The 18,759-nt window shown below is 34.8% G+C and overlaps 1 protein-coding gene and 1 pseudogene across 1 annotated transcript in view; one reads left to right on the top strand and one right to left on the bottom strand.

Moving 5' to 3' along the window:
• The first annotated feature begins 1,765 nt into the window (after positions 1-1,765).
• LOC120242742 lies at positions 1,766-2,407 on the top strand (annotated as a pseudogene).
• A 1,664-nt stretch (positions 2,408-4,071) lies between these two features.
• CCDC7 (coiled-coil domain containing 7) overlaps positions 4,072-18,759 on the bottom strand; it is a 118,212-nt gene continuing 103,524 nt past the window's right edge. Inside the window, exons 19-21 of the mRNA XM_039248651.1 lie at positions 9,183-9,474; positions 8,311-8,383; positions 4,072-4,130 (exon numbers count right to left, since the gene is read on the bottom strand). Coding sequence (XP_039104582.1) covers positions 4,072-4,130; positions 8,311-8,383; positions 9,183-9,474 — 424 coding nt within the window. The remainder of the gene's footprint in view (positions 4,131-8,310; positions 8,384-9,182; positions 9,475-18,759) is intronic.

Below are 18,759 nucleotides of genomic sequence, written 5' to 3' on the forward strand. Positions count from 1 at the left end.
GGAGAATTAATTACTGATTTCAGAGTTTGCGACTTCTCCAGGAACAAAGGAGCTTACAGATGCCAGTTATCCCATCTCCCACCCCTCAGCATTAACACATAGCTACCTGTGGGAACCAGCACAATGGGCATTCACTACCTAACTTGCTTACACAAGCTCCATCTCCTCCTACCAGACCTACTTCAGGCGTGGGGCCACAGATGCCCTCTCCCAGAAGACCCACACAAACCTTGCCAACACTGAATCTCTTGGCTTCCCACAGAGGACCCACACACCTTTTTAAAACTATACACACACCCTCCTGCATGCTTAGTGGAGCTACCCTCACTAGACCAGTCTCCACTGCAGCTATGCACATCCTCTGTAGAGGAGGACCCAGGCACACAGCTTGCAGCACTGTACACCCATTTGTGCACTCTTTGCAGAGCAGCCCTAGTTAGCCCTAGTCTCCATAGCCACTTGCATCCCATTTGGAGGACTGGGGTGTCCAGCTTACAGGACTGTTCCCCCATTCATGCCCATGTTGTGGAGTGGCCCCTGCTGGCCCAGTCTCTAAAGTGGCTGTAAGTCCCCTTTGGAGGAGAACCAGCACCATATAGTTAAAAATACATGTCCTGTTCACTACTTTCAGTAACAAGACATACCTGACTTTCCTAAAACACAGAAACAGAAACAGAGAGGCAAAATGAGAGAGAGAGGAATATATCACAAATGAAAGAACAGGACAAAACCACAGCAAGAGACCTATGCAAAACAGATATAAGTCACATGCCTCATAGAGAATTTACAAAAATGATCGTATATATACTTACCAGACTTGAGAAAAGAGTGGAGGGTATCAGTAAGGCTCCTGACACAGTGATTAAAAAGAATCCATCAGGGATGAAGGACACAATAAATGAAACTAATAACTTACTTTATAGAATAAATAGCAGACTGGAAGAAACAGAAGAAGGAATGAATGAAACAAAAGACAAAATAATGGAAAGTTTTCAAGCTAAATAAATGAGAGAAAAAAATTATGCAAAGTAAAAATAGTCTTAGGAAACTCAGTGATTACATCAAGCATAATAACAGTCATGGTACAGGGATCTCAGAAGAAGAAGAGAGAGAAAAGAAGGCAGAAAATTTATTTGAGGAAATCATAGCTGAAAATTTCCCTAATCTGAGAAGGAAACAGACATCCAGATCCAGGAGGCACAGAGAAGTCCCATCAAAATCAACAAAAGCAGGCCAACACCAAGACATTTTAATTAAATTAGCAAAATATCATGATAACAAACCCTAAACGCAGCAAGACAAAAGAAGTCCATAACTTACAAAGGAAAACCCATAGGCTAGCAAGAGATTTTTCAATGGAAACTTGACAAGGTAGAAGGGAGTGGCATGATATGTTCAATGTGCTGAAAGGGAAAAATATATAGCCAAGAATACTCTGTTCAGCAAGACTATTATTCAGAATAGAAGGAGAGACAAAAGTTTCTAAAAGAAACAAAAACCAAAGGAGTTCATGACCACTAAAGCAGCCATTTAAGAAATATTAAAGGAGACTCTTTGAGTGGAGAGGAAAGACCATAAGTAAGGGTATGAAAAGTAGAAAACACAAATCTGCAAAAAGCTTTCTGTTAAAATCAGTCAAGGAATTAATAAAATAAAATAATGTAAAATATCATTCCATATATCTAAAACATGGGTGGGAGAGGACTAAAGAATGAGTTCAAACTTATGCAATCATCAGCTTAATATAGGCTGCTACATCTAGAAGATGTTCTATACAAACCTAATGGTAACCCCAAATCAAAAACCACTATCAGTTCTGTTTAGGTCCCTGAGGTACACTGATTCAGCATTGCAACCCAGTAGGAAAAAGCAGCCTTTGACTAAAAAAAAGACATGCATAATGTCTGAGGTAGCAAAATACATCAGGGGAAATCTTCAGCTCCTTGTCAACAAGCCAAATGGCACTAATGTTTGAAGCTGCACAATTACTGGGTGTAGTACGTGAGTGAGAGGATCCTGAAGTTGGCTGACAACATCTCTGGGGCAAGCTGGTGTCATTGAGGATCTGTTTCATAAAATTCACTAAGACTCACAAGATCCAGTTGCACATCACACCTCTGGATTACCTTCCACCCTATGTCAAATATAAAGTGTGGATAAGGCCTGGAGTAGAGCAATCTTCCCTATATGGGAACCATGTGTTGAAATCTGGACTGGGTCAAATCACTGAAATTAACTTGTCCAATACCAGGGAGTGGTGGTATACTCCATGGCAGATGTCCTTTTGGATTTTGGGGTGGCAGTAAAGTCCACACAAGACTGCAGGAAAGTAGACCCCATGATGATTCTAGTATTTCATCAAGAAGACATTGGGAAATATGTGCGGCATGTAGAGACACAGACTTAAAATCATTGTAAGGATTTATCGTATGTAGAAGAGCCTTGCTTTGTTTCCTGTGTCTTTGTAGGGTCCAGCATAATGTTGAATTCTGTCAACACTGTGACTTCTTCAAGGATTTCTTAGTTTAATATTGTATTATACACAAATGCAGGCTGGCTTCTTATGCAAAAATGATTCAAAAATTATTTTTGTGCTTATGACTAAATAGAATACTGTATTTTAGATTTGAATCAAAAGGCTTCCTGTCTTGAGTAATAGGTTCTAAATTATTGGAACTGAGAACAAGAATAGCTTATTGTTATCTGTGATAACACTGTTTTCTAAACTTGTAATAAGAACATGATAGGTTTTCTTAATTACTTATTAATATGATGAAAGTTAGATATTGCCATATCAAAATGATAGGTCATGTATGGAATTTTACAAATGAAATTTGGATAAAATAATAACAGCAATTTGTTTTGTTAATTTTCTATATAGTAGGTGCTGTGTGGTGTGGAATAAAAACTTGGATTCAATCCCAGTTCTAACACCTACCAGCTAGCTGTATGGCCTTAGAAGAGTCATTGAACTTTAATAAGCTTAATTTCCTTTTTCTATTTCAAAAAACAGGTTTAGCCATCTACCTAAGAATGATTTTCAGAATTATAAATCACATTTGCACATCACTTAGCACAATGTATGGCAAATAATAGGTGTTAAATAAATGGTAATAATTATTCTTATATTGCATATACTAGCTATATCAATTACTAAGAGTAGGATCTTATAAATATAGTTTAGATTATATATCTTGGTTACCAATCTTCCTTTTATTTAGATGGTATGATACCAGGCTAATGTGATTTTCATCACCATGGTTTCTTAAAATGTGATTTCCCTTATGAATCTTTACTTACCTCACTAAACTAGACAGAAAGCACTAATCAGGGACCCTGAAATAATTCAGCTCTTCCATCCTTCCTCATGTCTGTCAAAATTATTTTTGGAATTACAAAAAAAATGTTTTGTTTTGTTTTTAATTCCAGGGTGCCTGGGTGGCTCAGTCAGCTGAACATTTGACTTCTCTATTTTAGCTCAGGTCATGCTCTTGTGGTTTTGTGATATCGAGCCCCACATTGGGCTCCCTGCAGACAGCAATGGAGGCTGCTGTGGATTCTTTCTTCCTCTCTTCTTGCTCTTTCCCCACTCACTCTCTCTCAAAATAAATTTAAAAACGTTAAAAAGAAAAAATCTACTAAGTTTTTAACAACTGCCTGTATTGTAAAAAAATGTCTTTAATGAATATATTGCTTATTTTAAATAAAAAAAAACACTAAGCGATATGCAAAGAATAAAGAGAAAGGAATCTAAGTATATCACTAAAGTAAACCAGCAAACCATGAAGGAGAGAAAGAAAAGATCACAGAAAAACTATATAAACATACACAAAATAAGTAACAAAATGACAACAAATACAAATACATCAATAATGATGTTGAATGTAAATGGACTAAATGCCACAATCAAAAGACCCAGAGTGACAGAATGGATTAAAATACACACACACACACACACACACACATAAGACCCATCTATATGCTGCTTACAAGAGACTGATTTTAGACCTAAAGATACTTGCAGATTGAAAGGGAAGGGAAGGGGGGAAAATTCTACCATGCAAATGGATGTCAGAAGAAATTTGCAGTCGCAATATTTTTATCAGACCAAATAGGATTTAAAACAAAGACTGTAACAAGAGACAAAGAGGGAAACTATATAATCATAAAGGAGACAATTTGACAAGAAGACATAACAATTGTTAATATTTATGCATCCAACATGAAAGCACTGAAATATATAAAACAATAAAAAACATAAAGGAACAAATCAATAATAATACAATAATACTAATGTAGGGGATTTTAAGCCCCCATTTATATCAATGGACAGATGATCTAAACATAAAATCAAAAGGGAAACAATGGCTTTGAATGACACACTGAATCAAATGAACTTAACAGATAGTAGCATTATCTACAATAGCCAAACTATGGAAAAAGCCCAAGTGTCCATCAACTGATGAATGGTAAAGAAAAGTAGCATATATACAATGGAATATTACCCAGCCATAAAAAAGAATGAGATCTTGTTCTTTGCAATAACATGGATGGAGCTAGAGAGGTTTTTTTTTTTTTTTTTTTATATGGGGGGGAGGGAGGGAAGGAGAGGGGCAGGGAGAGAGGAAGATAAAAAATCCAAAAAAGGCTCCAGGCTCTGGAATGTCAGCACAGGGCCTGGCAAAGGGCTCAAACTCATAAGCTGTGAAATCATGACCTGAGCTGAAGTCAGAGTCTTAACTGACTGAGCCACCCAGGCGCCCCAAGAAAGTATTATGCTAAGCAGCATAAGTCAGTCAGAAAAAGACAAATACCATATGATTTCACTTGAATGTGGAATTTAAGAAACAAAATAAATAAGCAAGGGGAAAAAGAGAGAGAGAGAGAGAAAGAGAAAAACCAAGAAACAGATTCTTAACTATAAAGAATAAACTGGTAGTTACCAGAAGGGGGGGGAATGGGTAAAACAGGTATTAAGAAGGGCACTTGTGATGAGCACTGGGTGATGTATGGAAATGTTGAATCACTATATTGTACATGTAAAACTAATATTACACTGTAAGTTAACTAATTGCAATTTAAATTAAAAAAATTTTAAATTATAAGGAAAATGCACTTATGGTACTGCCCTGTATTTATTGAAAGAAAAAACTTATTAAGTGGACCCAAGAAGTTCAAGCCTGTGTTGTTCAAGGGTCAACCATTTAAGAAATTAAAAAGAGGGCAAATAAATGATCTAATTTCATACCTCAAAGAACTGGAAGGGAAGAACAAATTAAGCCCAATCATAGCTGAAGTAAGGAAATAATAAAGGTAAGAATGAAAAGAGATGAAATAAAGCCCAGAAAAATGATGCAAAAGATCAACAAGAATAGTTTTTTCCCCAAAAGATAAACAAAATTGGCAAACCTTTAGCAAGACTAATTAAGAAAAAAAATGATAAACAAAACCAGAATGAAAGAGGAGAAATGACAACTTACAGGACAGAAATTCATAGGATCGTGAGGCTAATATGAACAAATATAAGCCAAGAAATTAGATAACTAGAAGAAATGATAAGTTCCTAGAACTATACAACCTACCAGGACTGAAGCAGGAAGAGACAGAAAGTCTGAAAGACCAATAGCAAGTAAGGATAGTAAAATGCAGTCAAAAACTTCCCAACATAGAAAACTCAACAACCAAATTGTTTAACTGGTGAATTCTACAAAACATTTAAAGAAAAGCTAATGCAAATCGTTCTCAAACTCTTCCCAAAATTTGAGGAGGAAGGAACATTTCCAAACACATTGTATAAGTCTAGTATTACTTGATTCCAAATGCTGGATATGGACAGTACAAGAAAAGAAAACTACCGGATCATACACTATGACCAAGTGCAACTTAACCTTGGGATACAGGATATTTCATCATACAAAAATCAATAATTGTGACATATCACAATTCATTTAATCAAATAAAAAATCAAAATCATATTAATGCCTTAATAGATGTAGAAAAAAGCATTTGGCAAAATATAACATTCTTCATGATAAAAACCCTCAACAGCTTAGGTATAGAAGGTATGTAAGTCAACAAAAGAAAGGCCATATATGACACACACACAGCTAATATTATACTCAGTGAAGAAAAATTTAAAGCTTTTCCTCTATCAGGTACAAGACAAGTGTACCCATTGTCACCACTCCTATTCAACACAGTGCTAGAAGTTCTAGCTGGAACAATCAGGCAAGACAAAGAAATAAAAGGCATCCAAATAGCAAAGAAAGAATTAAAAGTTTCATTATTTGCAGATGATTTTGCAGATGATTGCAAGATTTTGCACAATTGACTCTTGAACAACATGGGTTTGAACTGCATAGGTCCACTTATATGCAGACTCTTTCTAAGAAATGCAGTACAGTACTGTACTGTAGTTTCTCTTCCTTATGATTTTCTTAACATTTTCTTTTCTCTAGCTTGCTTTACTGTTAAGAATGCAGTATATAACACATATAACACATAAAATATGTGTTAATTGTTATGTTATTATTGGTAAGGCTTCTGGTCAACAGTAGGCTATTACTAGTTAGGTTTGGGGAAGTTAAGTTACACACATATTTTTTACTGCACAGGGGATTAGTGCCCCACTTCTGCATTACTCAGGGGTTGATGGTCTATTGAAAATCCCCAAAACTAGGATGAGCACTGGGCATTATATGGAAACCAACTTGACAATAAACTATTAAAAAAAAAAGAAAATCCCCAAAACTAAAAACTGTGAAATATGAGCAATGAATTTAGTAAAGCTGCAGGATATAAAATCAATACACAGTTCCTCAGAAAGCTAAAATTAGAATTATCATATGATCCAGATATTACACTCCCACTCAAAATAATTGACACCAGATACTTAAATAGCTGTTGTACACCATGTTCACTGCAGCATTACTCACAATAGTCAAAAGATGGAAGCAACCCAATTGTTCATCAGCAGGTACATGGATAAACAAAATGTGATATATCCATGCAATGAAATATTATTCAGCCATTAAAAAAGAGCAAAATTCTGACATGTGCTACAATCTAAAGTTTGAAAACATGCTAAGTGAAACAGGTCAGACACAAAATGACAAATGCTATATTATTCCACTTACATTAAATATAATAGGCACATTCATAGAGATAGAAAGTAAATAGAGGCTACCTGGAGCTCAATAGATGGCAGGAATGGGAATTATTACTTAATGAGTTTCTTTTGGCGGTGATGAAAACTTGTGGAAATCGATGTAGGGATGGTTGCACAATATCATGAATGTCACTAATGCTACTGAATTGTACACTTAAAGATGATTAAAGTGGCAAATTTTATGCTGTGTGTATTTTAGCACAATAAAAAAAATTAGTAGATTGATAAAATTCAGGCCAACTGCTAGTTAAAATTTGTAATAAAATTTTCGGGGCGCCTGGGTGGCTTAGTCGGTTAAGCGTCCGACTTTCGCTTAGGTCATGATCTCGCGGTTTGTGGGTTCGAGACCCGCGCCGGGCTCTGTGCTGACTGCCAGCTCAGAGCCTGGAGTCTGTTTCAGAGTCTGTGTCTCCCTCTCTCTCTGGCCCTCCCCTGCTCTGGCTGTCTCTATCTCTCTCTCTCTCTCCTAGAAATAAATAAAAATATTTTTTAAAAATTTGTAATAAAATTTTATTATTTTATTATGAAAAGAGAAAACATCATGATCATAGGAATATTTATGTCAGATAATCTGGTAACATATGTGAAACAGTAGAGATACTCTCATCTCAAAGCACAATAGAAGAGTAACTCTCCTGCCTGCCACATGGCAACCATTTAATTTTGTTCTGAAAGTTCAAGCCAATGCAGTAAGATAGGGGTCAATTATTAAACTTGTATATATTGGTTAGGAAGAACAAATTTATCATTGTTTTAAAATATATAAAATATACTATATAAAACACCTAAAGAATCTAGCTAAAATATTATTTATACCACAAATCATCTTTTTCTCTGCTGTCCCTTGATGAATTTTTGACATGATATCTTATATTAAAAATTCATAATGCCAAATACTGTTATTTGTTTGAGGCAAAGCTATCACTTCCTTTTTACATAGATTTTAATTGAAATAAATTATTTGGGTAATATAATGTTAACCCACCCAAATAATTTTTACATATTGGTCAATATATTTATATAGTATGTGACCACTGTCCTAGGAGTCATTTCTATATTTAATAATATTTTTCTTCCACTTATTTATAATTATACCATGGGAATATACAATCAGAAAATTATAAAACAGAAAAATTTTTTACCTTGAAATTCTCTTGCTTTGTGGTAAGTTTGTTTTTCAGTCTTACTTTGTAATTTCTCTTCTACAACAGCAGCCTTAATAATAAAAGTTATAATAAGTAATTTCAAATTATGTATTTTGGAACTCTGATTACTTTCTTCCAGAGCTAGAATATTTTTACACATATTTACAATGTTATTGCAGCAATGTTTTACTTTTATATCCTGAATGTATCAAATAAAATAACATGAGAACATTAATGGATCTGAAAGGTATTTGTGGAGGGAACCCAAACTATATTGTGATTCTCCTCATAAATAATTCTAAATAAATCATGTTAATAATGATCATAATTCTAGTTTAGTCTGATTCAATCTCTAGACTAACTCAAATGGATTATGAAATTATTCTTAAGGTCACTAATCATTTCTATGATAAAAATATATTGTAGATATATATCAAATATAAATAGTCTTTTTATCATGTCTACCCAGCATTTTTGTTCTAAGATTTTCCTAATCAAATACTGTTTTAACAAAAGCAAGTCTGATAATTTTCTAGGGCTTGTTTCAGGTATATAAAATCATCTCAAAACAACTATGCTTTCACAATTACCTTATTGTATAAAAATATTTTTTTTTAGATGAACCTGAAATGAAAATTTCTGTCTCAGTTAGGACATTAATTTTCTGTTAAAATATTACAATTCTCAAATATTAAACATTCTACTATAAAACAGATTGTTAAAAGGCATACTTTTTATTCACTTTAAATAAGAACATATTAATGAGTTTTAATTAACATTTACTTAAAATATTAAAGGAGTCTAGTAATTCAAAATAAACAGCTATCAAAATATTGTACTATAAAAAAAAATATTGTACTATATCTTACCTTTGAGATGTCACTATGCATTAGCTTTTTTTTAGTAACAGGGGGTAAAATGAATGATGCTGTTACTGCTTCCTTCCCTCGAAGTGATGTATTGACAGATAGTAAATCTTCTATCTCTTTGTTTGACAATAATCTTGTTAATAATTTATCATGGGTCTTTAATGGAAGCATATGGGATAGGTCTTTGTCAGCTGAAACTTCATTTGAATTCCTTAAAAAATCTGATCCATCTTGAGACTTTAGGATCTGTGAAAGATCTGAAATAGCAGAGCTAGCTCTTTTCTTCTCTGAGCTTTAGAATTACAAAACACCTGGTATTAGATTATGTGACGAACATTTTTTATTTGTATCTGAAGAATCATTTTCATAATCTATATGAATATTAAATAGCAATCATAATTATTAATTAATGGTAATGCAAATATGAAGTTGCTGGTAGATAGTTGAAGATAAAATATATTCTGGGATTTAAAACAGAATTAAGTATCATTTAAAATACTTAACATAAGAGCTATTCAAGATCATAAAAGGCCACAGAACAAAAAATATTTGGTCAAAGTTGAGCACAAGCTATTTTGGAGAATGTCCTTTAGAACATTTATTTCAAAGTTGTTTTTCCACAATTTCATTTCAGAATAAAAATAAAAATTTCTCTATAGCAGTTTTAATACTAAAATATCATTGTCTTCCATAAGAATGGATTTCTAACTCTGAGTTAGATTTCTTCAAGAAAATAAGTATTTATTTTTCACAATTTAGCAGGATCAGTTTAAGTTTCCAGAACTAAGGCAACCATATGCTATCATTTATCTGCACAGTCTCAGCTTATGCCTGTCCCAGCTTTCCAGTTTTGATGAAAATTTAAATAGTCAAACTACCTATGTTCTATAGAATTTAACATAGTTTTAGACCTATCAAATGCAACAGAGTTTGATGGTTCTTCATTTTATACAGATATATAACATATCCAGTTAATATGATTTGCCTAAGATTCATTGCAATGTCTAAAATAATCTGAATTTTAGTCACATGGATGCAAAATTTTACAACGTTAACTACTGCTGCCCATCTTAATCTGTTAGTTTAGGATGAATTTCAAACACCGGAGTTTGGATTATAAAAAGGATGGGTATGGAGGACAATTCTGAGACCAAAAGGGTAAGATAACTGATGATTAAAAAGAAATATAAATATGACAAACAAATTTTTGTGTTATAAAATAAATTCCAATATTAAAGTGAAGAGAATAGGTGGCTGCCTGTCCTAAATTAAGAGTTATATCTCGGGGCGCCTGGGTGGCTTAGTCGGTTAAGCGTCCGACTTTCGCTTAGGTCATGATCTCGCGGTTCGTGGGTTCGAGCCCCACGTCGGGCTCTGTGATGACTGCCAGCTCAGAGCCTGGAGCCTGTTTCAGAGTCTGTATCTCCCTCTCTCTCTGACCCTCCCCTGCTCATGCTGTCTCTCTCTCTCTCTCCTAGAAATACATAAAAATTAAAAAAAAAAAAGAGTTATATCTCAACTTCAAACATGATTTAATACTTTTATTAGGTATTTGAATTTTAAATGACTGGTTATAAAATAGTCTAACACTCTTCTGGAAAACATTTTTGAAGATATATCCTATAGGACTGTTACCTTAGGCCACTAAAGCATAACAATTGTTCAAGTATATGATATAAATTTATGCTTTTTTACAAACATACTGAGGCTATACACAAATCACCACTCCTGACACTAATATTCCCACATAGCTATAAGTAGAAAGCAAATATTTTTAAAGATTTTGAAATGCTCATTAGGGGAATCATTAATCACTTGATTCTACACAGATAAATTATCCTATTATAACAATAGAGACAAAGTGTGGCAATCTCGAGAACAAGACATTAAATACAATAAAAAGAATATAATACCAAGTTTATTTATAACCATACTCCCACATGCAAGCATTTCCCACTTGTATTGGCTCCCACAACCATAAAGAACTATTGAATAACACTACTGAATAATAGTGTTGAATAATAATTGAATAATAATTCTCCTGAGGGGAAACAAGAATGAAAAATGTTAGAAAGGTGTGTAAGCAGTACTACGTTCAAGCTCACATCAGCCAAACAGATAGCTCTAAGAAGTGGAGACAGGCATACTTACAAGCTCTGATGTTTGTTTGGATGATAAAAGAAAAGAAGAGGAAAATGAAGAAAAGGAGGAGGAAGAGGGAAAGAAGAGGAAGAGGACAGGCAGTCTATGTAAAGCAGTCTATATTCACACAGAATAAATAATGATTTGCCCTATCCACATTTGCTAAATTTGAATAATTTGTTGTCCATTTTTGATTAAAATCCTTTCTAGTCATCAGTCCATGTTAAAACACCACAATATAATAGTATATGTATGAGCGTGTATTTCAACAGCTTTGATATAAGCATGTTGATAGTATGCTACATGACAGTCTTCAACATTACTGAAGTAATATAAAGAATAAATTTCTTGGAGCATCTGGGTGGCTCAGTCAGTTGAACGTCTGACTCTCAGTTTTGGCTTAGGTCATGATCACATGATTCATGAGATTGAGCCCCACATCCAGCTCTACACAGACAGCACGGAGTCTGCTTCAGTTTCTCTCTCTCTCTCACTCTCTTTACCCCACCCCTGATATCTATGTCTCTCTCTCTCTCTCTCTCTCTCTGTCCCCCTCTCTGAAAATAAATAAACCCCATTTTAAAAAAAGAATAAATCTCTTGCTTGCTAAAGCATTTGTTAATTCTGAAGATCTGAGCACTGCGTCCTTTTCTCACCAAACAAATAGATGTATAAAATCACAGTCTGTTAGGCATATCATCATAGACACCCTTTTAACACATTGTCATCCAGGCAAAATTAAAGATCTCCACTGAATTACTGCCCAAGTAAGTTGTTTTGTCTGTTTCTGTTTCAATACCTTCTTTTTTTCAGCTTTCCTTATTAACTCTATCCATTTTCTAAACTGTCAACACAATCCCCAGGTCATTTCCCTCCTCCCTTAGGAAAAAAAAATTCTCTTGTAAGTATTCACATATACACTGAACTTTTAATTATCAATGGAAATATAGAGGAGGATGGATTTGATATTCTTATCTGCAATAATAGAATATATGGAATGTATTCCTATATGCAAGGAAAACAAAACATCTAGGATTCAAAGTGTGTAGTATAATCTTAAATGATTCTAAAAATTAACTTTATAGGAAAAGTTCAATATAGCAAATGTAAAACTAACAGTCAAAAATTATCAAACTTTTATAATTTTAAAAATTATAATTATCATTGGTCAAATTCTTCATAGTAATTAGTTTCAGCCTCTTCAACTAGAAAGGAACTTAAAAAAATAGAAAAGATTCGATAAAAACAAATGACTAAAAACCTGAAAAAATGAAATATTAAAATACTAGGCTAATGGACTACTTAGAAATAGTTTGTAATGTGTAAATATACCTTACACTGAAAATGTTGACTAGCTACAAATAACAGCTATTGTTAATACTGAAATAATAAAAAATAGGACTTAAACTATAAAATAAGGAAATTATAATAAACAAAGAAAGGGAAACTATTATAATAGTAAAAAAACAAATGGCTGGCCAGTAAGGATGATAAACATATTTTCTCTTCCATGGCCCTGGTGGACATTTCGCTTTCCCTAGTTGGTAACTTGGCAGAGATTCTCAAAATCTTTGACTGATACCTGTAATATTGAACTGCGAACTCCCTCCAAATGTTCTTTTATTGACATGTCTACTTCCCCTTCCTCGGGGAGTTTCATAGTTACAGAATCATCTATTTTTATGTGCACCCCTCCGAATTTCTCTATAAATATATAAACTAGTATGTGAATAGGATCCTTTCCTTAGAGTACTCTCCATTATTCATCAAGTTATCTCTAGCCCAAACATTCCTTGTGCAAAATGAGAGTTTGGAATATTGCATGTATTCTGCTTCTACTCTAGTTGTTTATTTTTTTTACAAATATGATTTATTATAAAAATATACATTGTACTTAGTTGTATATGACTTACCTGGATATTATAGCTTTTGAAAACAGAAATAGTTTGATTGGGTCACCACTGAGGTGGAAAATAAACCAACTGGAAGCCTTATGTCAGACAAAATGTTGAGTTAGAATGGCCAGTATCTTGGTGGCCATATTATATATAGTCACAAAAGCCCCAGAGAGGCAAATTTCATAGCCAAACTACAATGGCTAGAGCCCAGGTAGCCACCGAGATATGGAACACCATAACCTCTAAGTGGGTATGACAGCCACATAGTTCATAGACCACTGAAGCCCAGAAATGGGAAGATTTCTTAGAAATCTTGGAGCAGATTTGCTATGAAAGAAAAAGCAATAAGCTTATAAGTAAGTGTCTATAGCACCTTATTTACTAAGGGAAAGTCAAAGAGGCTAGGTCAGCAAAGCCAATAGTGAAAGGTAACAGGCCAATACTAAAGCCTGAAAGGGACTTAAGAAAATTGGATGGATAAGCTACTTTGTGGTTTGTCTCTCTTGAAACAGAAGGGAGGAAAACTATTGGGCTGATACAAAATTTGGAACGATCTTAACAATTACACAGTACAAACTGAGATGGTGCCCTGACCTTTCTGGCTCTTCAGGAGACTGAAATCTCAAGCATTCCTAAACTAGCTATGTACTGAATCTTACATGGTGTGTAGAAAATAATATAGCAGGGATGAAACTTTTATCCTTAAATAGGCCTATTTACAAGATTGGCCCGTGGCTGGCATCTAGTAAGTTGCCGGGGTTTCCACTATCCCGAGTACTGATAAGAGTGGCTCCCTGTGCCGAAACCGTGCAAAACAATGTGCTTTATCCTGAACAATTGCTTTCCTTCTGGGAGTATGGATTTTTGGTACATGGTAGGCACTGCGTATCTATATGACCAGCTACCAGTAAAAAAACCCTGGGTACTGAGTCTCTAATGAGCTTATCTGGTAGACAATATTTCATGTGTCACAGTTTGTTGCTGGAATAATTACGCATGTCCTATGTGACTCCACTAAGAGAGAACTTTTGGATGCTTATACATGGTGTCTCCAAACTTTGCACTATATACCTTATATATATGGAAATTATATATGGAAATAAATTTTATATATAATTTATTGTCAAATTAGCTTACATACAGTGTATATGGTGTGCTCTTGGCTTCATGATTCACTGCTTACATAAAACACCCAGTGCTCATCCCAACAAGTGCCCTCCTCAATGCCCATCACGTACTTTCCCCTCCCCACTGCCCCCTAACTCCCTTTCATCCTCAGTTTGTTCTCTGTATTTAAAAGCCCCATATACCTTTTGCATTTGATGATTTTGCTTTGTATCCTTTTGCTTTAATATCATAATAATGACTATGTGCTGAGCCATGTAAGTCCTCTTAGTAAATCACTGTACCTAGGGATGGTCTTGGGGATCCCCAACATAGTCGGCATCAGCAATGGTATTCACTAGAATGGCCCCAGGGGACTCACTAAAATATGAAGAAAGCATTGTTTGGGAAAAGGAATAATGAAAGGTTGGGATGGAATATGATGAATTTTAGGTGGCTATGTAGTCATCTATGGTATAAAATAGCAGCTGAGAGGTAAAAGTTTATCTGTGGAATTTGAAAACACACTCAACTCTAGGAGAACTGGCTTGCTAGAATTGGCTACTTTTCTGGTGAAATGAAGGGAAAAGATACAGTCTGAGTGAAGTCTTTGGTTTTTGTTCTCTCCACCAAGTGGGAGGATAAAGGTCCTAAACATACCCAAAAGTGGGCTTTGGATGTGTCAAGGGCCATAAAAACTAGTTTGTAGTTACTCTTTCCTCCAGGTGGAAGAGAAAAAGTTTAAATCAGCTCCTAGTGCTGAAGCAAAGCTTTCAAAAGACCAAAGGGGGAAAAAGGGAAGGGGGGGATAAAGTTGGAGGTGGGAGTGTCTCTAGCCTTTTCTTCAATGCAGCCCTGTTAGTGCTGTAGCATTACTCCTTTCCCCTTGCATTCCAGCTTAGATCTCTATGTTAGCCCTGTAAATGCTAAATGTATTGTGAGTACACATTTGCAATGAGTATAAAGGAGAACATTTTTTTAATGTTTATTTAGTTTTGAGAGAGAGGGTTGGTGGGTGGTGGCAGAGAGAGATAGAGAGAGAAGGAAGTGGAGAATTCCAAGCAGACTCTGTGCTGTCAGTGCATAGCCTGATGGGGGTGGCTCGGACTCATGAACTGTGAGATCATAATCTGAGCAAAAATCAAGAGTCAGATGCTTAACCAATTAAGCCACCCAGGTGCCCCAAAAAGGAGAATATTTTAATGGCTTTATATTTTATAACTACTGAATCTGTATATATGATAAAAACTGATGTGAAATGCTATATTTTTAAATTTCATAAGTGCTAGAAAGATCATCCTGATCAGGGAAAGCTGCAAAGAAAACTAAAGTCTCATAAGGTGGTACAAGTCTCAGAAAGTTCTATTGAAAAGGCAACTGACTTAGCACATCCAATCAAGGGTCAATCCTAGTCCTTAAGACCTTAGCCAAATTAACAAAATATATCCACACACTCACTAGACACAGAGATACTCCCTTGCTGTTTTAACCAAATCATTGATTTAGACCCCTGCCTACAAGATTTGCCACCTGAGAAGAAAATGATTCACTGATCCAACAGTCTCTCTCCAAAGTCATAAAATCTAATGAAATATTGCATTTGTCTACCAGAATAATGGTAAACTGTTAAAATCTCATGGAATTGGACATTCTTCAAAACTAGGTGAATTTCAGGCATTGTTCATATATACAGAGCACACTCTTAGATTGAATTATACTTTTAAAAATGTCCATGAGCCATTGCTAATGGCCTAGTTGCACGGGTCAGTTCATTAGACCACCGAGGACAAACCTATTAAATACATATACTTTTCTGAGACACTCCCTACCCAAGGAGATAGGTAGAACAACTTAGTAACAAACTCAATCCTTATTTTTCATATGTACATGTCCACAAGAAATAACTAAGTCTAAAGGAAAATATCTGAAATGAAAAAGCCAATCTAGAATGTATGACCATACTGTCTACTATGGACTTGGGGCCATCTTCAAATCTATACCACAGTGAAGGAATAAGATGTTTAATAATGAATTTATCTAGAAGACAGAGAAGCCACTGTTGCCCATCAAGCCTATTCTACTTGCCATTTAAATCACTCTCTTTAAAAAAAACCTCTGTAGCACTGTCAATCCAGCCTCTCCTTGTTGTTTACAAGTTATAGGCTGCCGTATCCTTTAAGAGTCTCTCTGCATTGGTTGAGCTCCACTGCACTTTGGAATTAAAGAGTGAAAGAAAATACTATTTCAAGATAATAATATATTCCCTTTATGTCAGTGGAATGGACAAAGCAGACTGTTCTTTTAAAAGATGGACATTGTCTTTGCATCATACTCTTCCGCAAACATCCTCTTTTAACCCTCCAGGGGACTTCTGAGGGAAAAATAGTAACTTTGGGGTCCCTGCTGAATTTATCATTGCATAAAAATAACAATCTCAACTCTAGGAAGGAATAACAGATCTGTTTTTCAGGTGTGAACATATCTGACCTCGGGAAATGGTTGGAGAATGGATATCAAGGGAGATAATGAATAAATTTCTCTCTTACCGCAGATATTATATAGATATTCCAAAAGAGCCTTTTTTTTTTTTTACCATTACATCCAGGAAGTAAAGCTTATAGTGTGTGTGTGTGTGTGTGTGTGTGTGTGTGCGCGCGCGCACATATATACATACACACGCACATGTATGTATTTATTCATCCATGCTGGGTTTGCACCCAAACCTAACCCACTGTGTACCTTACTGACATCTTTCTCCCAGGCAAAACTATGGACCTTGTTATAATCAGGACCAGGTGTCAGCCAGAGCTAATGAAGAGACATATTAGTAAGACCCCAAGACCAAGAAGTGGACAGAGGAAAGATAAATCTTTTTTAGAGGATGGCCCTGGTGGCTCTCTCCATTCTCCCTTTTGGTTGTTTGGCAGAGCTGGCTCACCAGGACTGTTGAATGGAAAAACAGCTCTCACTGATACCAGCTATGTTAATATACAAAATGCCTACTCCTCCAGGAGTTCCCTTTTTCTAACAAGACCATTGCCCTAAGCGGGAATCTCTCACTGTAACATGACTGACTAGATGTTCTCTATCCCCTCCCAAATTTTCTGTATGGCTATGTGAGGAGGAAGTCCCTCTCAGGAGTACTTCTTATGGAGAATTCAATGTGCTTTTCTACACAATAATGAAAGTTTAGGGGATATCGTACCCTTTACTGCTTCTTAGTTTGTGTGGTATACTCTATAAAATCTACCTTACACCTACAATTGGGGCCACTAGTAATATGTTTCTTGCATACCAGTTAACTGAAGAAATTATAAAGTCTCCTTTAGAGTTTTTAAAAAGGTAAATCTCCATTTGTAGTTTATTCTGGTAAAAATGGAAAGAGGCAAAATATTTTAAAAGGTTTTTATTTCATAATTAGATAATCTCTTTTCTTCATACATAATACCTTTCTTGATCACCAAATCTAAATTATCCTTCCCTGTGACTCTCTATCAGAGAGGGAGTTTTATTATCTTCATTTATTACTCTCTGAAGTTATCTTGTTCATGTACTTCCACTTGTTTACTGCCTGTATTTTCCACTATAATGTAAACATCACAAGAGAAGAGAGCTTATTTGTGTTATTTATCATTAAAAACCAATGTTCAAAAGAGTACCTGACATATGAAGTTGACAAAAATATTTGTTGAATGATTAAGTTTACTGACTAAATGAGTGAGTAAATTTGATGGCTAATCATATAATCAATGGAGGAAAAAATGGACACATATTAATACACTTCCTCTTTTGTATATATGTTTTTGTGCTTTATATACTTAATTAGTGTTGAGGGGGAGTTGTAAAAAAAATAAGGATTTAGAAAGAAGTAAGTTTGGAGACATAACTCTTAAAAATAAAACACTAAGAAATAGTTAATATTTTCATATCCAAAAAGTGTAAATTTCAATGCTATAAAACATTTGAGAAAAGGTAACACCACATATGATGTGAAATATAAATTGTTAACATCTACTGTGTTGATTAAATATTTGCCACTAACTCATTCCCTAAGCCAAAATAAATTGCTCAATGTTGTAAAGCGCAAAAAAAAATGTACTTTATTGTAATCAGTACCATGTGTCTGTTCAGGTGGGATCTCCTTACTTCGCTCCCATCCATTCTCTGAAGGCTTGGGAGACTTTTCCAAAGTATTTCAGAAATTCTATTAGGATCTATTAGGATCAAAATGAAGTTTGATGAATAATATTATGTCATGTGCTCAATAGTTTGAATTTTATTATATTTAGCAATATTCAACCTACAGCTGTTAAGGGAAAACTATAAAACCTATCAAGCTAAAGCAATCTATTTCATGTCCTATCTCCCATTTTCTCTCAGTTTAAACTAACAGCAACAACAACAAAAACGTACTGATCTTTGCGTGGCACACT

This window comes from Hyaena hyaena, unplaced genomic scaffold, assembly GCF_003009895.1.
Source record: "Hyaena hyaena isolate Hyena2069 unplaced genomic scaffold, ASM300989v1 scaffold_314, whole genome shotgun sequence".
Taxonomy (NCBI): domain Eukaryota; kingdom Metazoa; phylum Chordata; class Mammalia; order Carnivora; family Hyaenidae; genus Hyaena; species Hyaena hyaena.